This window comes from Notechis scutatus, chromosome 8, assembly GCF_049901735.1.
Source record: "Notechis scutatus isolate UNSWTSFEM ecotype Mainland chromosome 8, rNotScu1.2, whole genome shotgun sequence".
NCBI lineage: Eukaryota > Metazoa > Chordata > Lepidosauria > Squamata > Elapidae > Notechis > Notechis scutatus.
Window position 1 is genome coordinate 26,336,105 of NC_142016.1, and position 24,620 is coordinate 26,360,724.

Here is a 24,620-nt window from a genome sequence, read left to right on the forward strand (position 1 = left end):
CCCCAACTTCTCAGCCCGAGGAAGGAAGGGGCCAGCCGCCCTTGTGCCCGGAGAGACCCCAACCCACCCCAGAGTGGAGGAGGGAGGGGCCCCGGGTCGGCAGCCCTGCGGACCCCGCACGAGCCCTTCCCGGGCTGACGACCCTCCGCATCCCCGCAGCAACGAAAGCCTGGGCGCGGGGGCTGCAGCAGGCGGCGGGGGGAGGGGCGAGGGGGGCGGCTTCTGCCGCTGATGATGCTGCGGGCGGCGCATGAGCGCTGCGATCGCCTCCTCCTCCTCCTCCTCCTCCATTTGCGCTGCGCCCGCCGAGCCCAGCCGAGGGTCGCCTCTTCGCCGCCGTTGCATCCCCGCCGCTGCCTCCTCCGCCCGGTAGGTGAGCGCGCTGCATCCCGGCCGGGGAGCCCTTTCCCGGAGGATGCCCGGCTTGGCGGGACCCCTCCCCCGATATCCCTGCCCCCCGCGCCCGCGCGCCCGTCCTTCCAGCGGCGGAGATGCTCCTCCGGGGGCCCCGTCCTGGCGCGTTGCATCCCGCAGCATCCCTGCTTCTGGTCCTACCCCCCACACCCAACACATACACACACACACCGCCGTCCCCGCCGGTCCTCCCGACCCCTCCCGGCCCTCCCCGGTCGGCCTCGGCCTCCTCCCCGCCGCAGAGCCCGTCCTGGACCTGCGACGCGCCCCGCCGCCCCTTCCCACCCCCCGACCGCTGGACCAGGATGCTCAGTCTGCCCGTCCCGCTCCTGCATCCCAAGACGGAAAGGATGCTGCGCTCGCTTAAACCCCCATCTCCTCCTCCCCTTCATTCCCTTCCCTCTTGTCCATCATTTCTACCCCCCTCCCCCAATCAGATGCTGGGAATTCCGCCTTGGCCTCTTTGGGGGACACTGTGTCCCCTCCCCATTGGGGGCCTGGAGCATCCTTGCCCCCTCCCGCCCCTCCCAGGACAAAAAGGCTCCCCAGGTTAGAGCGGGGGCTCATTCAGCCAGAGGGAGCAGGACGGGCTCCATGCCGGAGTGCTACCTCTCCCATCATCCTCAGCCGGGATTGCTATTGTCCCAGCTGCAAGGAATTCTGGGAGCCGAAGTCCCAGCGGGTCTGGAAAGTGCCAGATTGAGGATGTAAATAGGCGTGTGTGATGCCCGCCTGGCTGCAATCGAGGATGGGGGCATTTTTGAAAGAGAGCTCCCCCCCCTCCTGCCGTTCCCAAAAAGGGTTTTGTTTTGTTTCGTTTCATTTCACTGGTTTGATCTGAATTATTTTATTTTATATTATTTTAGTTTTTACCATTTTATTTTGTTACATTTTACTTCATTTATGTCATATTATGTCATTTCATTATTTTATTTCCTGCCTTTCTTGTGTTTTTAAAGGGGGGAAGGCATATCTCTTTGCAAAAAAAACAAAACAAAAACCCCCACAAATGCACCCAACTAGAAGCAAACCTCAGGAAGCCCCCAAAGATCCAGGAATCGGGCTGCAGGGGACGCCTAGCCATGCCTGGCATGGGAATTCCACAGACAGGGCACCCCCCACTCCCTGGCTAACCTGTAAAATAGAGCCAGCTACCCATCTGGAAGGTACCCAGAGACACGCAAACACAGAGACACACATCCACAGTCCCGAACCATCTCCGCTGTCGTTGAAAGCCCAGCCTTGACACCTACAATCTCTGCCAGGCTGTGTATTGATCGCCTCCAGCTCATGGGCCTCTGAGTGTGGGTTTTGTGCGGGAAGGGAGAGTGTGTGAGGGTGAGTTTTGCACGCCGTCCATTCTTCAAGCAGAAAGCTTGGGAATAGCAGCCCTGCCGGAATCTGCTCACCGTTAAATGGATCCCAGAGTCCCTTTATGGAGCTTTAATGCTCAGTGAGAGCACCTCTGTTTCAGCGATGGCGCGCGTGGGAATCGGAGGGATTTCCAGAAGAGTCAAAATGTGACTGTGTGGATGGCAAAGAGGTGATAAATGGGGCGACTCTCTTGAAGCGGAATGGAGCTGTTGGTTAAAGGAAGGGGAATGTGTGTGTGTGTGTGTTTAGTGGGTTCAATTCTCAGTCGTTTTAAATGGAGAGCCGTGTGTTTTCAACCTTGCTAACTGGAAGAGGGGTGGGCTTCAATTCCCAGAATTCCCCAGACAAAAATCACAGCAGTTCTCTAGCTTTTATAGCCTCTACCTTTCGGCCATGCTAACTTGAAGACCTGAGGGCTTCAACTCCCAGAATTCCCCAGGCAGCAGTGCTGGCCGAGATATTCTGGGAGTTGGAGTCCACAGATCTTCAAGTTCAATAGCATGCTGACTGGGGAATTCTGGGAGTTGAAGTCCCCACATGGTAAACTCAACTGTAGTAAAGTGATTTTGACCAGGAATCATTCTTAAATGTATTCTGAATATATATAAAACTCAGAGGGACTTATTTTGAGATAAATGAATAGAATATTGAAGCTTTGGCGAGTTCACCCCCTAACAAGACTGAGAGCTTTTTAGACAGGTTCTTTTGGCTGGTTTGCTCACCCTAGAAAGCCAAAGACCATTTGTTTTGTGTTGGTTTAGTGCCATGTGCAAACCAAGCCATAAAGTTGGCCATGGTTTACAGCTTAATTTATTACAGGAACCCGGCTAATTATGGCTTAGTCAATAAGACATAATTAAGCAAGCTGAGGCTTAACCCAATGCATAAAAATGTTTTATGATTTGATTTCAGATAAAAAGGGGATTTGCAAATATAGGAGTAACTTGACTTCTATAGCTTCTCAAGTTCTTTTGTTCACATTCCATGTTTTCATGCTTTAATTATTTTATATAAATATTTTATATCACTGTTTTATGATGTAGCAAGCTGCCTAGTCATTTGACAGTGAGATGGGCAGTATATAAATTTAACAAATATATACATTTAATAAATAAATTCGATCAGGAATAACTAAGAAGTGATCCAGAAGGGAAAGTTGAGCTCATTTCTCTTAAATATTTCTATGTTCTCAGTTTTGGAGTTACTCCCTTTGTAACCTTTCAACTTGTCTCATGGTGGGGTAAATGTCAGCTTGATTTAATGGTTAAGGCATCACCTAGAAACCAGGAGGTAGTGAGTTCCAATTCTTGCTTAGGCATGAAAGTTGGCTGGGTGACTGTGGGCCAATCACTAGGAGATGGAAAATTGTCGTCCTGTCTTAGGTCCAAAACTTTGGGTCAGTCACTAGGAGACTGTAAGTTCTAGTTCCTTCTTAGACAGGAAGGCCAACTGGATAACTTAGGGCCAATCACCAGGAGACAGTGAATTCTAGTTTCACCTTAGGCATGAAAGCTGGCTGGATGATTATGGGCCAATCACCAGGAGACTGGGAGTTCTAGTTCTGTCTTAGACCTGAAAGTTGGCTGGGTGACTTTCCTGTCTCTCAGCCCAATCCACCTCACAGGGTTGTTGTTATGTGGAAAATAGGAGGAGGAAGGCGTATCAAGCATGTTCACCACCTTGAGGATAATATATGATCAAGTTGAGACAAAAAATAAAGTCATTAATTCAGAGCAAGCCTCCTGGCTCTGGGTTTCAAATTCCTTTGCTATCCCCTGGTTGACCAATTTCTCCTCTCCTCTTGGCCCTTGCAGAGGGAAAAGACCTTCCCGCCACCATGACCAAAGATGACTCTGCCGAGCTCCCTTCCGAGGAAGACCACCAGGCGTTGGAATTCCAGAGCCCAACGTTGGAGAGGAGGAAGAAGCCCATCGTCCACCCTTCAGCCCCAGCTCCACTCCCCAAAGATTATGGTGAGCTGGTTCCTTTCCGTCCTGTTCTTCTTTAGCCTCATCCTTCCCAGTGAAGCCTGGACAGAGGTCCTCCTTGACCAGTTGACCTGATAGCACTTAGACTTATATATCGCTTTCCAGTGCTTTCCAGCCCCCTCTAAGCAGTTTACAGAGTCAGCCTCTGGCCCCCAACAATCTGGGTCCTCATTTTACCGACCTTGGAAGGATGGAAGGCTGAGTCAACCTTGAGCTGGTCAGGATCGAACTGCTGGCAATTAGCAGAATTAGCCTGCAATACTGCATTCTAACCACAAGGAAGGAAGGAAGGAAGGAAGGAAGGAAGGAAGGAAGGAAGGAAGGAAGGAAGGAAGGAAGGAAGGAAGGAAGGAAGGAAGGAAGGAAGTTTACAGAGTCAGCCTCTGGCCCCCAACAATCTAGGTCCTCGTTTTACCCACCTCGGAAAGATGGAAAGATGAGTCCATTCACACACACACACACACACACACACACACACACACACACTCAAGGCCGAGCATCACATTGGCATCCAGAACACTGCATTGCTCATGGAAAGAGCGAACCGACCTGCTGATTTCAATTTATCAGCTGCTGAATCAGGTCTCTATTGGCCCGCTTGTACTTAAAACACGCACACACATACACACACACACACGATCCCACAAGCTTCAGATCTGCCTGCTCATGCTCCGAGGAAGCCTCTGGCAAAATGAGAGTGATGCATTCACGGAAAAGGGCAGCTGAATCACGGACTCCAGCTGATTCATTCAGCCTGGGATGAACCAGGACAGTCATACACACCCCTTTGGCTGTCCTGCACGACAACAGAGGGGAGTATGGGACAGGTAGTCCTCAGCTTAGGGCCTTGATGGAGTCCAACCTTCCTACTACTCAGCAAGGCTATGAGGAGTGCTGCAATGGTCATTAAGTGTGGAAAACGGTCACAAGTCACATTTTTCAGTGGCTTTCTCAATTGTGGTCATAAGCACAGGAGGAGCTGCATTAGGTTTCGAGTGCAAGTATCTTTCAGGACTAGCTGGGGAATTCTGGGAGTTGAAGCCCACAAGTATTCAAAACCCCTAAGCCTTGGAGACCCCTGCTCTGACCAGTGGCCCACCCCACCTGCTTTGAAACCAAATCCTTTCCCTCTCCTCTCCTCTGCAGCTTTCACCTTCTTTGATCCCAACGATCCCGCTTGCCAAGAAATCCTCTACGACCCCATCACCACCGTCCCGGAGCTCTTCGCCATCATCCGCCAATGGGTTCCCCAGGTGCAGCACAAGATCGACATGATTGGCAATGAGGTGAGCGGGCATTGGGCAGGCCCCCGAGGGTTAAGCGGTGAAGGCACCAGGCCGGGAACCAGGAGACGGGGAATTCTAGTCCATCCTGGGAATTCTGGTCCATCCTTGGGCCAATCATGAGGAGATAGGGAGTTCTAGTCCCACCTTAGGCATGATAGCCAGCTGGGTGCGCCAGTCACCAGGTGACAGCGAGTTCTAGTCCTGCCTTAGGCATGGAAGTTGGCTGAGTGATTATAAGCCAATCACCAGGAGGCTGGGAGTTCTAATCCCACCTTAGGCACGAAAGCCAGCTGGGTGACTTTGGGCCAATTACCAGGAGATAGTGAATTCTAGTCCCACCTTAGGCATGATAGCCAGTTGGATGGGCCAATCACCAGGTGACGGTGAGTTCTAGTTCTGCCTTAGGCGTGAAAGATGGCTGAGTCATTCTAGGCCAATCACCAAGAGGCTGGGAGTTCTAGTCCCGCCTTAGGCACGAAAGCCAGCTGGGTGACTATGGGCCAATCACCAGGAGACGGGGAGTTCTAGTCCCACCTTAGGCATGATAGCCAGCTGGGTGGGCCAATCACCAGGTGACGGTGAGTTCTAGTCCTGCCTTAGGCGTGATAGCTGGCTAGGTGACTTGGGCCAATCATCAAGAAACTGGGAGTTCTAGTCCCGCCTTAGGCATGAAAGCTGAATTTGCTTTAATGACTGCATGACTTGCTTAATGACCATGATGAAAATGGTCATGAAATTGACCCTGTATCATGATGACTCACTTAGTGACCAAAATTCTGGATCCCATTGTGGTCATAAGTTGAGGACTACCGGTAGCCTCTTCCTTGTTCTTCTGTCCCCTTCAGATCCTGAAGCGTGGATGCCACGTCGATGACCGGGATGGGCTGACAGATATGACCCTTCTGCATTATGCGTGTAAAGCTGGCGCACACGGTGTGGGTGAGACGCAAAATACTGAAATTCATATTTATTTATTTCCTTATTAAATTTATTTGCCAGCTGTCTTGCCCCCAAGGCGACACTGGGCAGCTTAGAACATTAAAAGCTGTGAAACCAGAAAATATGCATATTTCTAAAGACAATGAAAAAAGGTGGATTATACTTTCAGATGCACAAAGCTTAGACTTGTGCTGGGTTACCCAAAACACACACCTGAAATGTGAATTTTCTGAGCCCCTTCTTGTCAAACTTCTCCTTTCTTGTACAATTATAAAATTTAGATTATAATGATCTTGTGTCCTGTATTTCTGTCCTTGATTAGAATATGCAATTTAGTACAATTTTTCTTGATTTGGTGCTTGAATTTTCCTTGACCAAGCAAAACTATAATTTTTTTAAAAAATCCTTCTTGTTGCCTCTATTTTTTTTCCCCAAGAAAAAAGAGGGTCATTGTAGTTTAGATTAGAATTTAGCTCACTGGGACTTGAAGCAGAATAAAGGGCCATTCCTGAAGTACTTGCTAACAAATTCTTTTTCCTTCACTTCACTTTATTTTTGTACTTCACTTTTTATTTCACTTCACTTATTATTTCACTTTTCACTTTCCTTTTTACTTCATGTTTTACTTCATTTTATTTTTATTTTATATATTATTTTATTTTTATTCTATTTATTGTTTTATTGATTTATGTCCCACCCCATCTCACCTAGAGGTGACTTATGGGGTCAGTTCCCTCTGGGGAGGCTTTTGAGGGAGCTTACCTGTGTTTTCCCTCATCCCAGGTGACCCTGCCGCCGCCGTGCGCCTCTCTAACCAACTGCTGGCTCTGGACGCAGATGTGACACTGCGCAGCCGCTGGACCAACATGAACGCCCTCCATTACGCGGCTTACTTCGACGTCCCTGAACTCATCCGCATCCTCCTCAAGGCCTCCAAGCCAAAAGGTGTGTGGGACACGTTACCCGGGTGATGGGAAGCCAAAGTCACCTGGCAGCTTTGTTAAGGCTTGCTTCAATCGCCATTTTTAAGTCGAACAAGTCACAGTTTAGGACGACCTTTGGCAACCTTGGGAATTTGAAGAGGGGTAGACTTCAACTCCCAGAATCCCCCACCCCTCCTCAAGTACCATAGGTCGCTGGCTGGGGAATTCTGGGAGTTGAAATCCTCACATCTGAAAGTTCACTAGCATGCAGGCTGGGGAATTCTAACGTGTGGGAAACTGTTCCCGGTAACCGGCGGCTCCTCTCCTGGGATCCCTCCACTCTCTGCTGTCTTTGATACTCAGTAAAGCAGGAACTGCTCTTGAGTTTTGCTTCTGAAATGCAAGAAACAGCGCAAGGGTTGGGAGATTTTCTATCAGGAAATGTTGGCTGGTGCTGGTGGCAGAGATGCTAAAAATGTTGGTCCAATGTGGAGAGCCAGCCCTGTTGTCTAGGAGTCATCGCGGGAAGCCGAGCACACCAATTCATGCTAGTGACAAGGATATATTGTGAGTTCTGTGGTGCTGTTCTCCCTCTCAGCTTTCCTTCTAAGCCAGAGTTTCTTAGCCAAGATGGGTGGACTTCAATTCCCAGAATTCCCCAGCCAACGTGGGGGGGGTGGGGGGCGGTGGTCCACTCCTCTTCAAATACAATAGCAGGCTGGTTGGGGAATCCTGGGAGTTGAAGTCATCACGTCTTCAAGTTACCAAGCGTGTCTGACTGGGGAATTCTGGGAGTTGAAGTCCACCTGCCTTAAAGTTCTATAGCATGTTAGCTGGGGAATTCTGGGAGTGAAGTCCACACGTTTCAAAGTTCACTAGCTTACTAGCATCGCTCCTTGTATCTTTTGAAGACCTTCATGGACATCGTGGTTGGAGAAACCTCACATGGGACATAAAGAACCTGGTCTTTCCTTCCCGCCAAGGCCAGGGGCTATACAGAGCTTAATATTTTGCAAATGCAGCCTAAAAAAATTCAGAATCCCAACCCTAGCCTATATTGTCTTTTTCCTGAAGTTCTCAACTCGACGTGCAGTGACTTCAACCACGGAACCGCCTTACACATCGCTGCTTCGAATCTCTGTTTGGGGGCCGTGAAGTGTCTTCTGGAACACGGGGCCAACCCCGCTGTCAGGGTAAGAAAAAACGGGGGTGCAGATAATGGGCAGGTGGGTTTTTAACTGACAATAAGAAAGACCCCTACTCTCAGGAACGTGGATCCAATGCCTTCAAAACTATTATTATTATGATGGTTAATCTTTGGTGAGAAGAATCAATCTTTGGTTAATCTTTGGTGGGGCTGGCTGGTAGCTCAACAGCTCGAGTCCTAACCAAGGACCTAGGAACTGTTAAGGTAGTTGTTGTAGTTGTTATTATTACTATTATTTTATTATTACTATTACTATTATTATTATTATTATTATTACTATTATTATTATTATTATTATTATTATTATTATTATTATTATTATTATTATTATTATTATTATTATTTGTAATTAGATCTTCTGCTAGGCACAATCCATTTGTTTTATGCATGTTGAAAACTTTGGATCAACTCCTCTAGACGGCTGGCAGAGGGACGGACACCAAAGGATGCTCACATACAAAAATGTGTCAAACCAGATGCGAAAATTAGATTTTGAAGATGCCGTATAAATAGCCCAGCCTGTTAGTCAGGAGACTTAATGTAGGACAGCACCTCCAGCGACGCTGCTGTGGGTGACATTAGCAGAAAGAAAATGGCTGTCACCAGGAGACCGAAAAAATGTTGAGGCTCTAGAACGAGTGCGGAGAAGAACAACAGAGATGATCAGGGGGCTGGAGGCTAAAACTTATGAAGGACGTTTGCAGGAATTGGGTAGTCTGGCTAGTCTAGTGAAGAGAAGGGCCAGGGTTGACATGATAGCAGTGTTCCAGTATCTGAGGGGCTTCCTCAAAGGAGAGGAAGGGGTCAAGCTATTCTCCAGAGGACTGAAAGGCAGGAGAAGAAGCAACGGATGGAAACTCATCAGAGGGAGAAGCAACCTGGAACTGACGACAGTGAGAACAATTAACCCGTGGAACAACTTGCCTCTAGAAGTTGTGGGTGCTCCATCACTGGAGGTTTTCAAGAAGAGACTGGACAGCCATTTGTCTGAATTGGTATAGGGTCTCCTGGTTGAGCAGAGGGTTGGACTAGATGACCTCTAAGATGTCTTCTGAGTTTGTTATTCTGTTATTCTTGGTTGGAAGTGTTAAGCCTGAATTCCCCAACGAGTGTTAAGGAAAACAAACTAAACAGAATGTGTAGCGTAGTCAGATAGGCAGACAGGTAAATGTGTGAGATAAGTTTGTATTTTAGTTAACACGCAGTAAAAAAAACAGATACGCTTGTGCTATCAAAAATATAGTTTATTCCATTAGGAATTATAGCATAGTCAAAATAAACGGTCCATTAGTCATGTATCATTTCAGTCAGTCCAGTCGGGGATACTCAATTTGCAAAGTCCGTGTTGAATAGCCAATGTCAGTTCACTTACAATAAATCAGTCTGTATTATCTCTTCTCTCCATTGAGAAATCAACACTCCTTTCTCTCCTCCATTCCAGTAAGGAAAAACGCAGTCATCAATCCATCCAGTAATTAGGGATCATTAAGCCAGAGAGAGAGAGCTGCAATTGACTTGCTTCTTTTATGGTGCTTTTACAACCACACCCTTAATTACATTCTTGTAGTTAAAGTTACACACACTTTAACCAACAAACCATGATAACTTATTTATTATTTTTTACCCAAACCAGTTAGGGTAAACAATGCTATCCCTAACAGGAAGTACCCAACCTTCCTTGGTGTTTCAGTAAGGCCCATGCACTGAGAAGGGGGTCTCTCCAGGGGTTTGAGGATTAACCCCTAGAAGAGTATTGCAGCAGTAGTCAAACCAAGAAGCCAAAGGAGAGCGGAAGGGCCCCAGAGTATACACACACTGAACACAAACACTGTTTGTAGTTTAAATAGTTTTTAATCCAGTTAGAGTTTAAGCATTGTCATTCAGTCCATTAAGTCATTCACAGTATTTCCATCCAGTAAGACTCACTAGTATAGTCCAAGTTAAGAGTCCTTGCAATATCTTTATCAGCCGATAAAGATATCTTCTCCTCCTCCGGTTTCACTCTCCAGAGAAACAAACGCTGGATATTCAGTAGAATTACGCAGTAAATCAGCAAACAGTAGCAAACAATAACAGTTCAGTCACAGGCACTCACAGTCAGTAATCTCAGTTAGTCGCAGTAGCACACAGTAAGTCGCAGCAGCACACAGTTACAGTCAGTAAGCTTTCCAGCTTCTAATGCTTCCTTATATTGTAACTTCTAACCGCACCCTTAATCGGCTAATTGCCTGCTGCATTGTGCTTAAAGTGATAAGCACTTAAACCATGATATCTAAGTTTTATATATTTATTCACCCAAACCATATTTGGTATCAATGTTATACCTAACATACTCCCTTTTGGGTGAAATAAATATATAATATCTTTACAATCTAACCCCATATTTTTCACAACTCTCCTGGTGCTTACTGGCACCTTGGGCTTTAGTAAAATTATCAGCTAAATTGTCCTCCGACATACAGTACTCTAGCTGAATCATCTTACTTCTTACAGATTGTCTCACGTTTAGGTATCTTAGATCTGTATGCTTGCTTCTTGTTTTTACTCCAATATTTGTGGCCATTTGAATTGCTGCCTGATTATCTTCATGTATAATTATAGGATAATCTACTGTTATACCTATATCAATTAACATTTGTTTATACATTATTAATTCTGTACATAACAATGATAAACAGGAGAATTCTGCCTCCATAGTAGACAAACTTATATGCTGTTGTCTTATTGACTTCCAGCCTATTAATGTCTTACCCAGCATTATGGCTGTTCCTGAAGTCGACTTTCTAGTGTCTCTTTCTGATGCAAAACTAGCATCTGCATAAGCACTCAAAATTAAATCACCCTTTGGTTCTAAATACAATGAATAATTCATTGTCTTTTAAGATATCTTAATATCCTCTTAGCTGCATTCCAGTGTCTTTCACATGGTGCAGAATTGAATCTAGCCAACTGATTCACGCAGTACGATATATCTGGTCTAGACCAATTACTAATATAACTCAAACTACCAATTAAAGATTGATAAATCACCTTATCAAACTCAGGGCTTTGTTCATCAGTGTTGCTAAACTCCTGACTCATTGGAGTCTTAGCTGGCTTACAAAGCTCCATCTTGTAATCTTTTAGCAATTTGCTAATCTTATCTTCCTGAGATATCTTATAACCTTTCCGTGTTTTCTTTATATTCAAACCGAGATACTTCTTTATCTCCCTAATTGCTTGATCTTTATTCTCTTTCCTAATGATGTTATTATTTTATTTGCTTCATCATTAGTTTCAGTTATCAATGCAATGTCATCTGTGAATAGTAATAATAATGATACTTTCCCATTTGTCTCCCTCTTAAACAGACATGGATCGGCTAAACCAGCTTTAAATCCTATATTGTCTAGTTCCTTTACAATATACTGGTTCCATTCATAGCCTGATTGTTTAAGACCATATAGGCTTTTCTTTAACAACCAACAATCATTATTATCCTTATTTTCACTTTTAATACCAACAGGTTTTTCATATAAATAATATGTTTTAATGGGCGTGCAAGTAAGCAGTTTCCACATCTAGATGGTTAACTATATAGTTTTTACTAGCTGCCCACACTAAAGCTGCTCTCAAGGTTGCTGCCTTAAGACTAGGTGCAAACACCTCATCATAGTCATTGGCATTCTGCCTAAAACCTTGGGCTACTAACCTTGCCTTATGGATTAAATTACCATCTTTATCTGTTTTTACCTTAAATATCCATTTGCAGCCAATGGATTTCTTTCCTACAGGTAATTTGGCATTTTCAAACACCTTCATATCTCTTAATGAATTCAGTTCCTTATTCATTGCTGCATACCATCTTTCTTTTTCCTTAGTAGGATACTTTTTAATTTCTTCAACAGAATTAGGAACTTGATTAATCTGGCACACTGTGTTAGCCTGGTACCTATCAGGCGGTCTAGATATACGTGTAGTTCTTCTGGGAATTACAGGGCTTACAGGAGGACTTTGTTGAACTACTACTTGTTCATCTTCCTCATCCTGTTCAGCTATTGAATCTGTTTCTTCCTTTATGGGCACTATTTCATCCTGTATTTGTCTCTTTACTTTATTTTTAAAGTTACAGGGATAACTAATGGGATTTCTATAGGATTCAATAATTACATCTTTATTGGCATCCTGTTCTAATTTCTCCCATCCTTCATGTTCTAGAAATTGGGCACTAGCACTACATAACACTTTAGATGTGCCTTTCTCCCAAAATCTATATGCCCTATGGTTTGCCTGATAACCAACGAAGAAAAATCTTTTAGCTCTATGTTGCCCTTTTTTTCTGAGTTGTGCAGGAATATGCACCCATGCTGGTGCACCAAATGTGTGCAGGTAACTTAGGTCAGGTTTCCTGCCATGCCACCTGGTAAATGGTATTTCACCTGTTGTTGTATTAACAACGTTGTTCAATATGTTATTAGCACACATTGTAGCCTCCCCCACAAAGAATCAGGTAACCCAGAATCATTTAACATTGTTCTAACCATTGCCTGTAGTGTTTGGCCTCTTCTTTCAATAAAAGCGTTATGCTCTGGGCTGTATGGAGCAGACTTCTTATGCTCTATTCCAGATACCTTAAGTCTGTTCTGGAATTTGTTATTAATAAATTCCGTGCCATTATCTGTCACCAGGGTTATCAGTTGACGTTTAGACTTTCTTTCAGCAAACCTAAGCCAATTGAAAAAATGTTGATATGTTTCAGTTTTGCTTTTCATTAAATAGCAAAACCCATATCTAGAATAATGGTCCATAATGCTCAGTATATATCTAGCACCCCCATACTGGGTTTCTTTGGACCTATTATGTCTGCAAATACTACTTCTAAAGGTTCTTTTGTTTTGAAACCATTTAGCCTATTTGCAGGCAATACTTTGCTCTTATCTTCACAGCAAACATTACAACGCAAATATTTATCACAAGATTTTAACCTTATTCCTTCAGATAACTCAACTGTACGTTTTAGCATTTTAAAATTTACATGCCCCAAACGCCTATGCAATAAATGGATACATTCATCATGAGGCTTTATATTATTAAATACAGTTTGAGCCTCCCTTTCTTACTATTATCTAATACATATAATGTTCCATTTAAAGCTGCAGTTACCCTTTGTTATCTTTTTCAATTATGCAATTATTATCCTTAAAAGTAATTACATAACCTAATTTATCTAATACCCTTACTGAAAGCAAATTAAACTTTAGTTGCGGTACATACAACATTTTTATATCCTGGTTTATGTACGGACAACGTGCAAAACCTTGACCTTTCGCTTTCAGGTTCCAGCCATTGGCAAGAGATATATGTTGAGAGCTTTTAGACATTTTTATAAATTTTGTCTTATCTCTTGTGATGCAGTGGGATGCGCCACTGTCAACCACCCATAGATTATTCTTCACATCAGAGTTGCTAAACGTGGCTAGTTCAAATGCTTTCTTTGGCTTTTTTACATTCTGGCTTTTTCTCTTTTTGCAGAATCTTGCCAAATGTCCTCTGCCTCCACAATTAAAACACTTTTTAATTGTGTATGCCGTCGAAGATAAATTCTCTTCTTCCAGGTGCTGTACTTTGCTAATCTGGTTTCTTTCAAGCTTTGAAGATAATTTCTCTTTTTTCTTATCTTCTCTCAGCTCGTCACGCTCACGCCTTCTTCTGGCTTCTTCTAGTAGCCTGCCTGTAATCTCGGTTAATGAGAGGCTTTCTTTTGGCAATACCTCTAACGAAGTCACATAGTCATCATAGCTTTGATCTAATGAAGATAATATTATGTAGACTTGTTGCAGTTCATTAAATATAAGCTCTTTTTCTTGCAATTCTTGAAAAATGCTCTTCATACAGTTTAAATGAACTAACATATCTCCATTCCTCTGAAGATGCGTTCGAAAAAGCTTCCGTGTAAGATTTATATGTGCTCCTACACTGTCCCGAACATAAATCTTCCTGAGGTTCTCCCAGCAGTTTGCAGCATTTTCTTCTCCACGAATATGGACAAGCTGCTGATCACAGAGAGTCAGTCCTATGATGCATAAAGCCTGCTCATTCTTCAGTTTAAAGTCTTGTAACTTTTCGTTATCATCATCATTAGCAGGATCCCAGCTACTCACATCTGGTGGGTTTGCTATAATGTCCCACAAACCTTCTCTGCGTAGAAGTAAACTACATTTCATTGACCATGAAACATAGTTTGTTCCATCCAGCCTGGATATCATGGACAGTTGTGACAAATTTACTTGTGCCATTACTCTTCAGATATTTTGACTATTTTAAACTAATTAAAACAGTTTGTTTTTACAGTAATGTGCAACTCACACCAACTCTCTCTGTTATATCCTGGTTAGTTAGACTATGCTGCTGGGCCCATAACCAATGTTAGGGTTTGAGGATTAACCCCTAGAAGAGTATTGCAGCAGTAGTCAAACCAAGAAGCCAAAGGAGAGCGGAAGGGCCCCAGAGTATACACACACTGAACACAAACACTGTTTGTAGTTTAAATAGTTTTTAATCCAGTTAGAGTTTAAGCATTGTCATTCAGTCCATTAAGTCATTCACAGTATTTCCATCCAGTAAGACTCACTAGTATAGTCCAAGTTAAGAGTCCTTGCAATATCTTTATCAGCCGATAAAGATATCTTCTCCTCCTCCGGTTTCACTCTCCAGAGAAACAAACGCTGGATATTCAGTAGAATTACGCAGTAAATCAGCAAACAGTAGCAAACAATAACAGTTCAGTCACAGGCACTCACAGTCAGTAATCTCAGTTAGTCGCAGTAGCACACAGTAAGTCGCAGCAGCACACAGTTACAGTCAGTAAGCTTTCCAGCTTCTAATGCTTCCTTATATTGTAACTTCTAACCGCACCCTTAATCGGCTAATTGCCTGCTGCATTGTGCTTAAAGTGATAAGCACTTAAACCATGATATCTAAGTTTTATATATTTATTCACCCAAACCATATTTGGTATCAATGTTATACCTAACAACCCCCTTCGACCTTATGACGAGGACCTCGGATGCAATCAGTGGAAAGACCCTGCGTCATCCTTGGGTGGGACAAACCGCATTGCCCCCCGGTCTCTCTTTCTCTCAACAGAACAGCAAAGGGCAGGTCCCGGCTGACGTCGTGCCGGACCCCATGGACATGACGCTGGACAAGGCCGAGGCCGCCATGATCGCCAAGGAGCTGAAGCAGTTGCTGCTGGACGCCGTGCCTTTGAGTTGCAGCCTGCCCAAGGTCACCCTGCCCAACTACGACAACATTCCAGGGAACCTCATGCTTCTCTCTCTCGGCCTGAAGCTGGGCGACCGGGTCTTGGTGGACGGGCAGAAGGTAAGGAAGGCGCAGGTGCCCCCAGGTCTTCTTCAGGCTCATTCGAACGGCCTGCTTTTTTTTTCATCTGTTCCTGCCTAAGGATGCAGAACCCCATCGTGGAGGTTGCCAGCCCCTTGGAGGGAATCCGATAGTGCCACGATGGCGAACCTGTGACATGGGTGCCACAGGTGGCACGCAGAGCCATTGGTGTGGGCACGCAAGCCCCAGCCAAACAGACCTGCGCTGCGCATGTGCGCATGCCTGCCAGCTGATTTTCAGCCCGTTTGAGGCCTTTTTCGCCCTCCCGGAGCCTCGAGGGAAGCCTCTGTAGCCTCGGGAGGCCGAAAAACGGGCCTTCCGGAAATACCGGAAGTGACGAAATGGGCCCGTTTTCAGGATCCCGAGACTTCCCTCGAGCCTCCGGGAGGGTGCAATGGCATCCCCCAGGCTCCAGAGGACCCCTGGAGGCTGAAAACAGGCACTTCCAGTATTTCCGGAAGGCCCGTGTTTTCGGCCTCCTGAAGCGGCAGAGGCTTCCCTTGAGGCTCCGGGATGGCAAAAACAGCCTCAAACAGGCTGAAAATCAGCTGGGAGGCATGCGCGCATGAGCAAGTGCAGGAAAGGGGGGTAGGGTGTTGCACATGCATGCATGGGGGGCGGTGCGCCACTACGTGTGCCGGCACGCGCGCGTTTTTCGCACACCACAACAAAAAGGTTTGCCATCACTGTGATAGTGCAAGAATTGCAGAATTGCTCTCTCGAAGTTGTAGAGCAGTGATGGCAAACCTTTTCGGCACCAAGTGCCCAAATGGGGATGCGCGCATGTGTGTGCGTGCACTGGAGTGCCAAAAACCAAATACCAGCTGCCCGGTGCGCATGCGCACACCAGAAACCAAAAGAGCAGCTGGCGACAGTGGACGTGCCCACAGAGAGGGCTCTGCATGCCACCTCTGGCACGCATACCATAGGTTTGCCATCACGGTTATAGGGGATGATTACAGAATCCTGAAAACAGGCCAGGTTTCCCCTCCATCCCCTCGTAGACCGAAGAGAATCAAGGCAGGACTGTCTTGAGTTTCCTCCTCACCTTTTCCCCCTGTCCTGGGACAGAATTACATTTTATGTTAGTGGCTTCTGTTTACCTTTGTCAAGGCTAGGTCTGCGTTAATCTACAGGTGTGTAGCCAAAGTTTGCCTAATTGTTGAGTTAGGTCTTGGAAAGATCCTAAAGTGTCCCATTAGATCCCCAGCTGTATCCAGACAGGTAATGTGCAGGTAATTTTCTGTTCTCTGAGCGCCATTTGACCCCATCATGTTCTGCTACATACAGGTGGGCACCTTGCGTTTCTGTGGCACGACCGAGTTTGCCAGCGGCCAGTGGGTCGGTGTAGAACTGGACAAGCCCGACGGCAAGAACGATGGCAGCGTGGGTGGCATCCGCTACTTCATTTGCCCACCAAAGCATGGTGAGTTATAGCAGGGCTGGGCACACGACCAATAAAGAATTCCCCCTCCGTCAAATTCAGATCCGTCAAATGTCGGAGAAGTAGAAACTCGTCCGTGGTGGAATTACTGCCAGTGTTATTAATCCGGGTCTGTCATTTTCTTCTCTCTCTTGCCTTCCCAGGGCTGTTTGCTTCAGTGTCCAAGATCTCCAAAGCTGCTGACCAAACACCGTCGGTCACCTCCACGCCACGGACCCCCCGGATGGATTTTTCCCGCATGACAGCCAAAGGGCGTAAGGAGAAGGACAAGGACCGGAAAGGTGCTCTTTTTTTTTTGAGAGGGGGCTGCAGAAGGGGTCCCTGGCAGCTGGCAGGCCCCAGAGAGTGGCTTCTGCCCTCAGCTTTGACTCAAGGGCTCAGGTTTTGGAGGGTAGGTGTTGGGGGGGGGGGCAGCCCTTAGTGGGTGGAAGGAGGAGAAGATTAGGAAGAGCCATTTCTTCTCTCTTTGAGGGAGAGCAAAGGGGTACCGAAGAGAGCAAACAGGTGAACAGGTGGGGAGGGGCTGTGAAAGAAGACTGGAAGAGGAAGAGGGGCGGGGGAGGGGAAGCATCAGCTCTGGACATCCAGGTTGAACTGTGGGGCCCTGGGGGATTTCTGAGCTCGGTGGTTTCCTTGCAGGCATTTCATGACCCAACTAGGTAACATCATCAATGCTGGCGAATGTGGGGGAACCCACAACCTCCCCAGCAGTCAGCCCTTGAGATAAGCAGGGATTAATACCAGACAAACAATTAAGCAAAAACACAATAGTCGAATTGAAGCACTACCAAGGAGAAAACGACACCCAGTAACACTGGCAAAGAAGGCAATTCAGCATGCAAAGTCCACCCTCCCTCACTCTGATGAAGTTACCAGGTTGGGCAATGAAATGTCTGCAAGGAACAACCAACTTCAAGGAGCACTAAGGACCCCACGGTCCTCCTCCTCCTCCTCCTCCTCCTCCTCCTCCTCCTCCTCCTCCTCCTCCTCCTCCTCCTCCTTCTCCTCCTCTTTCCTTCTCTTCCACTCTGCAAACTCCTTCGCCTTCTAGCAATGATGATGTTACCTAGCTGGGCAATGAAACGTCTGCAAGCAAACCTCCAAGCTCAGAGACCATACTGGCTGACTCCTACACAAGGGCCCCCCAAAACCTGTCCTTCTTTATTCCTTTCTCTTCTCCTCTCAGCTCTCAGAAAGAAATCCTTATCCGTCGGCAGCCTGGATCGCGAAGGATTGAAGATCGACATCGGGGATCAGGTGCTGGTGGCCGGACAGAAGCAAGGGGTCATTCGCTTCTACGGGAAGACTGATTTTGCCCCAGGTAAGGCCGGTGGGGTAGGATGGGAAGAGCCTGGCTGGGAGGCTGAAATAGGGGACCTCAAGTTTCTCTGACCCTTATTAAAACCTCGTCGGTGCGGTATTCTACCGGTTCGGCCTGGTTTGACCAAACCGGTAGCTCCGACGATGAGCTGCTGGGCCCACCTGCCCACCCTGGCTCTATTCTGACCTTTATTTCCTGGTTTTGAAGCTCAGCTGCTTAGCACAGCACGGTGGATTGCCGCGCATCAGCCGTTGAACACCCAAGGAGAGTGTAGGATTGCAGGAGAAGGTCAACATCAAACCCTCCGCGCATGCACAAAGCATGCATTTGGTGTGTGCACGCACGAAGCACGCCCACAAAGCCACGCCCAGAGAACCGGTGGTAAAAAAATGTTGAATCCCACCATTGGATGGTACACATAAATCACAAGCAGTGCACTATTGAGATAACGTTTACACTTCTCTCTATTGTCCGTCTGTCTCCTTCTAATAGGCTATTGGTTTGGAATTGAGCTGGACAAACCGACGGGAAAACACGATGGCTCTGTTTTCGGGGTTCGCTACTTCACTTGCACCCCTAAGCATGGCGTTTTTGCCCCCCCGTCCAGGGTCCAGAGGTAGGTGGGCTGTTTGGATGCTGGGAACGAGACTTGGAGCTCATAGAATCCTAGATAGGGCTGGAAGGGACCTTGGAGGTCTTCTAGTCCAACCCCTGCTCTAAGCCAGAGGTGTCCAACCTTGGCCACTTGAAGACCTGTAGACTTCAACTCCCAGAATTCCCCAGCCAGCCACGTGACCGTGGAGACGGTGCAACTGTCGTAAGCGTTGAAAAATGGCCATTGACCCCTTTTCTCCAGTGTCACTGTAACTTCAAATGGTCACTAAGCGAACTAAATGAATTGCAATCCCGTCTCTTGCAGAATCGGAGGTCCCAGAGACTCCCAAGATGGCACTTCTGGAAAGAAGGTGCACCAAGTTACCAGTAGGTATAGCCCAGATTTCACTTGACACTATTTTGGGGGGGAACGGAAGTGTTGTGGGAAAGCAACATTGGGGGAGTTGGCAGGGAACCCACACGGCTGGGTTTCCGGCATGCGTCCATGGGCCCCTGCTGAATTCCACACAAAGGCCATACGGTATGGACTTTGTAGTACTTGTGATATAGAATAGAATATTTTATTTGGCCAAGTGTGATTAGACACACAAGGAATTGGGTCTCTAGTGCAGAAGCACTCAGCGTACATGCAAAACAACAAAGTAATAACAATCGTATATCAAAGTAACAATCATAATGATATCAATAAGAGAAGGTGGTGGAGCAGACGAGAAGGATAAAAATAATATAGCCATACTACATGGGCAAACATACTATCTAGACATATGTCCTGTAGCACTCTAAATCTGCTTTTTTTCTAAATCACCTTGTACTCTAAATCTGCTTTTTTTCAAATTTATTGCTAATAATTTGCCATAAGCTTTAACCTTCAAGAAAAAACCTTCCTTTTAGTAACCAGGACTGGTAGAAAAATAGTCTATATATTGGATCTAAACATTTCAAAGACAAGTCAACCCATGTTAGTTAGCCAGGGCAATGGTACTAGAAAAAGCACATTTCAAGTATTGCAAAGTCCAAACGGTGTGGTCTTTGATGTCTTCTGCAGGAGCGAAGATCCAGGAGCCAAGGGGGTATCCAACTGGTCCGTTCCTTGATTATAGAAATAATAATGACATTTTCTCCTCTCTCGTAGTTTCACAGCCAAAGCGTAATTTTACTACAGTCAGATCTCCGAAAGATATCACGTCAGAAAATTCCATCTCTAGGTAAGAGCGACTGGGATCTGGCCATCTCTGCGGGCTGGGGAACTCTGGGGTTTGAAGTCCACCCATCTTAAAGTACCCAAAGTGGAGAACCGTGGTTATAAATCCATGCCTCTTGCAACAGGCCGTGAGGAGGGTGGAAAAAGGATTCCAGAGTCCCCGAAAGAAGAAGGCCATTTCCCTCTTGAGTTTCTAGATCAGGAGTCTCCAACCTTGACAACTTTAAGACTTGTGGATGTCACGAGTCCAACCAATCCACCCCCACTCAAATCAAAAGTCTCTAGCCGCACCTCAGAGAAAATAAAATTGATTTATTAGGAGTGGCCATATTGATGTTAGCTGGATACAGCCAATACTAAAATACATCATTCATTTCCCCTTTGACCCTGGTCTTCCCCCCACCCCCTGGATGTATATTCTCCAATGGGACATGTTCATAGCTAAGAATAATCAATCATGCTCTCCAGCACTCCAACAACTTCGGGCTGCCAGGGTGATTATCTAGGCACTTAAGGAATGCACTGTTTTCTCCTACTCCCTTTCTGCTGGCAACTAAAAAGACCAAAGGAGTATCTTTTTAGTTGACAGTGGACTTCAATTCCCAGCAAAGCTGGTTGAGGAACTCTGGGAGTTTAAGTCCACAAGTCTTAAAGTTGCCAAGGTTTGGAGACCCCTGTTCTAGATTATTCCACAGATGATTAGCTCCTTGGCGGTTGAATTTCATTCCACGAATGTGCCCGTGTATCTCTTGCCCCGTGACTGGGTGTCCTTAATGTGGAGTAGTTGGTTGAGTCTTCTCATGCGATGCTCCCGTGGACCTCAATCCTCCGCTAAGCTACCAAGAATTTCTTCACCCCTCCATTGATGAGGTAGATCTTCCTGAAGGGTCTTCAGAAGATCCATGGCCTTTTGCAGCTTGCTGTCAGCGTTCCAACTAACCAACTCCAAACCAATAAACTCGGAGACAAGCGTTTCCTCAAAGTTCCATTTTATTAGAGTTGTTATATTGGCACATCTGGGAAAACCCGAATTGGAGAGTTCCGAGTGTTCCCTTCCCAAAAGAGAAATCAAAGATCCACCCACCAGTCCATCACATGGCCCAATCAAATCGTCGTCCCATCTGAAGACATCCCTCCAGGCACTCCTCTCCAGATGCAGGGTAACTTGTCCTTGACTCTCTGAGAAAGAGTTTTGTTGAGTCTAATCTTCTACCTCACTATGAAATCCCCCCTGCCAAATTCCCAGGCACTAAACGTGGCAGCCTCAAAGCTTCCAAGTAAAAATGGTTTCCAAGAAGTGGTGGTATGATACCGGTTTGGGCCGGTTCAGCTGAACCGGTAGTAAAAAAAAAAAAAAAAGGCCGACGATCAGCTGAGAAGAGGAGAAAGAAGAGGAAAGCGCAGGAACAGCCCTGCCACCTGCCCCTGCACTCTTCTCTTCTTTATTCTCTCAGCTGGTTGGCGCTGCGGGCCTCAGCTGGTGTGGGGAAAGCTGCGCGTGCGCATTAGGTGCACGCATACACGTGCACGATCACTGAACTGGTAGTGGAAAAGATAGGATCCCACTGCTGCTCCCGAGGTTGACAGGCTTCCCACCCCCTCAGGAGAAAATCACATCCTGGAAGAAGAAAAATCAGGGGGTTAATTTTGTCAGCAAACCGCCAATTTAACCACCTCTCCCCCGCTTGCTTTCCCGCCTTCCTTGAGGCCAAACGCACTTCCTTTTCTCTCCCGCAGGATTCTCTTCTGTTGCTGGTTCCCGTGGATGCTGCGTGCGGAAATGCAGCCGTAGAGTGTCCCCCCCCCAACCCCCGCGCCCTTCTCCTCCTCCGCTCTTCCTCCGCTCTCCACGTAATCAAGGACTGCTCTTCGGACCCGTCGCTCACCTCTCTTGCTCCCCGCCTCCATCACCCTTCCTAGTGAACCCAGTGCCTTGCTAGATCACATGGCCACCCCCAGTAGATCGTGAGAAACGCTAAAAACCCCTCCCGTTGCCCCCCCCCTCCCCACTTTCTGAGCTGTGGCACCACCAGTCTCTCCTAGCACTTCTTTTGAGGATCTGGCAACGGTCGTTAAGAGTCGTTTTTCTACCAGGGAGGAGGGAGGTACGGGGGGGGGGGGAGGACATCCCTTCAGTTATACTTGGGAGTCCCGCCTCTGAGCTTTCCCACAGTCAGGGAATGTATAGTCCAGCTCTGAGATCTGCACTGCAGAACCCCACCTGCACATCGCAAACCCACTTGGCTTCCTCGGACAAACATTTGCCTGGGGTGGAATAAGGTCTCCTGGCTGGGGCAGGGGGTTGGACTAGAAGACCTCTGAGGTCCCTTCCAGACTTAGGGTTCTACGATCCTGAGTCCGCAGGCTGAGGGACAACGGTCTCTCACCTGGCCCTTTGAGTGACGGACATAGGAAACTGTCCCTCTTTTTTCTAAACCTGCTGGCTGGGGGATTCTGGGAGTTGTACTCCACGCGCATTTTTCACGTTGCCGAGTTTAAAAACACTGCCTTGGTCCAACGGGGACCACAAGTTGAGTAGGGCTGTGATCAAGGATTCCCTCCATTTGGTCGCCCCGTTAGGATCCTAGTCCCTTGGAGGCAGCTTGTTTGAATGCCAAGCTAAGGTTCTCTCCGGAATCGCGGCTTGTTCTTCCATGCCTCCCTAAAAATCCTCGGCGTCTCCCTTCTATCTTCCCCCTAAAAGCTTTGCTGATCTCGCCCATCGCCAAACCAAACCATTTCAGGAGCCGGTCACTTCCCGTCCACCAAGTAGCACACCTCTGCTGACTTTGGTGACTTAAGTCTTCTTCATGAAGTGTGCCCGTGAAAGGGGGATTTAAACACCTCCTCCCCATTTTGCGACTAAGGCGCGAGCAGGATAGGTCCAGAGTGCCAATGCCTTTTTTGCCCACCGATGCCGTAAGTAGCCTCTCTTGTTAGCCATCTTCCTTTCTAACCGAAAACCTCCGTCTTTGGATTACCGATGCGACAAAACACCGTTGAAGGAAACCTAGTGTGTGTTAGCAGCCCTGCTTAGCTTACGTCTGTGCAAATGAACATACAGGGAGGGGTGTGTAAGTGTTTGCGTGTCTCTCTGTGTGTAAGTACAGTACCAGAAGTCTGTTCTCTGTTTTGTTTTGTTTTTTAAAGCAAAAGGCAGGGGAAGATATTATATAACTGAATCTGATCTTAACCTTTGCATTTATCAGCTACAGAGCATTAGATTTTAATCCAGAGTTGTTGTTGTTTTCTCCCCCAGGCTGGGGAATTCTGGGAGTTGAATCCCACCCCCCAAAAAACACTCGTCTTAATCCATTTTAGTAACACGTCAGCCTTTTACTTATAGCTTCCTCTCTTAGTTGAACTGAATGTAGCTTCCACGGACTTTGGGGGAGGGCAAAAGGGGGTAATGGTGCAACTCAGGGGGTCCCGAGGGCTACGCCTGGCTTGCGGGTGTGAAGATGCAAACTCAGAAAGCAGGAATGAGGTGCTGATAGCGGAATGATTCTCTAGGACAGGGGTGCTCCAACCTTGGCCACTTTTAAGACTTGTGGACTTCAACTCCCAGAATTCTCTAGCCCAGAGAATTCTGGGAGTTGAAGTCCCCAAGTCTTAAAGTTGCCAAGTTTGAGGGCCTCTGCTCTAGGGAGTAACCTTGACGATTCTCCATTCGTCCTTGCGTTGAGGTTCTTGCATCCTCTGCTTCGAAGCTGACCCTGAAGTCTAAAATTATCTCCTGGCTTGGGAGGCAGGTCCCTCCCTTCCCTCTGGCCTTGAGCAAATTGCTCACCTGGCCGCCCCTCTTCCAAATTTCTTTTCTTTATCAACTTGGTCAACCCATAAGAGAGAGAGAAATGGAAAGAAGCATCCACTCATTGACTAGGGATGGAGGACAAGGTTGACCCTCTAAACCTTCAACCTTTCTGCTGTTGTGCAGAAATCCATTAAGGTTTGGGCTTTGTAAGGACAGGTATCCAGAGACAAGGACACTGGACAACCGATTCTCCAAAGCATCTGAGGGTAGGACAAGAAACAATGGATGGAAACAAATCAAGGAGAGAAGCAACCTAGAACCAAGGAGGAATTTCCTGACAATTCCCACAATTAATCGGTGGAACAGCTTCCTTCCAGAAGTTGTGGAGGCTCCATCACTGGAGCCTTTTACGAGGAGACTGGACAGTCTGGAATGGCATAGGATAGGGGTGTCCAACCTTGGCAAGTTTGTGGACTTATGGCTAGCTGGGAAATTCTGGGAGTTGAAGTCCACAGGTCTTAAAGTTACCAAGGTTGGACACCCTGGAACAGGGTCTCTGAGCAGGTTAGACTACAGGACCTCTGAGGTCCTTTCTGGTCCTACAATTCTGTTTTCTGCTCTATGCTCTACGAGTGCCCCTTTCGTGGGCAGGGCACTAAACGCATGGTTGCAGGAACCGGGTATGTCTAGCCCAAGAAAGAGAGGGTGACATGGTAGCAGTCTTCCAGTATTTGAGGGGTGGCCCCAGAGAAGAGGGGGTCAAACCTATTC

General features: G+C 46.7%; 1 protein-coding gene across 2 annotated transcripts; it reads left to right on the top strand.

Moving 5' to 3' along the window:
- Positions 1-270: 270 nt before the first annotated feature.
- Positions 271-23,045, top strand: CLIP3 (CAP-Gly domain containing linker protein 3). 2 transcript variants are annotated; one of them, XM_026689085.2, is made up of 14 exons: positions 271-369; positions 3,603-3,761; positions 4,923-5,062; positions 5,908-6,001; positions 6,785-6,946; positions 7,999-8,117; positions 15,257-15,493; positions 16,805-16,940; positions 17,102-17,239; positions 18,145-18,279; positions 18,772-18,895; positions 19,199-19,260; positions 20,027-20,099; positions 21,833-23,045. In XM_026689085.2, exons 2-14 carry the CDS (start codon positions 3,626-3,628, stop codon positions 21,885-21,887), a joined length of 1,611 nt encoding a protein of 536 aa, XP_026544870.1. In that variant the 5' UTR covers positions 271-369; positions 3,603-3,625; the 3' UTR covers positions 21,888-23,045. The 2 variants fall into 2 exon arrangements, with proteins under 2 accessions (XP_026544870.1, XP_087827411.1); XM_087971285.1 differs by lacking the exon at positions 21,833-23,045 and adding an exon at positions 20,970-21,049.
- Positions 23,046-24,620: the final 1,575 nt, after the last annotated feature.

Bases quoted from the DNA above. Each gene is read 5' to 3' on its own strand.
- CLIP3 (XM_026689085.2), top strand. From the start codon at position 3,626: ATGACCAAAGATGACTCTGCCGAGCTCCCTTCCGAGGAAGACCACCAG. The intron at 15,494-16,804 runs GTAAGGAAGGCG...TGCTACATACAG, and splicing joins TCTTGGTGGACGGGCAGAAG to GTGGGCACCTTGCGTTTCTG. The intron at 18,280-18,771 runs GTAAGGCCGGTG...TCCTTCTAATAG, and splicing joins GAAGACTGATTTTGCCCCAG to GCTATTGGTTTGGAATTGAG.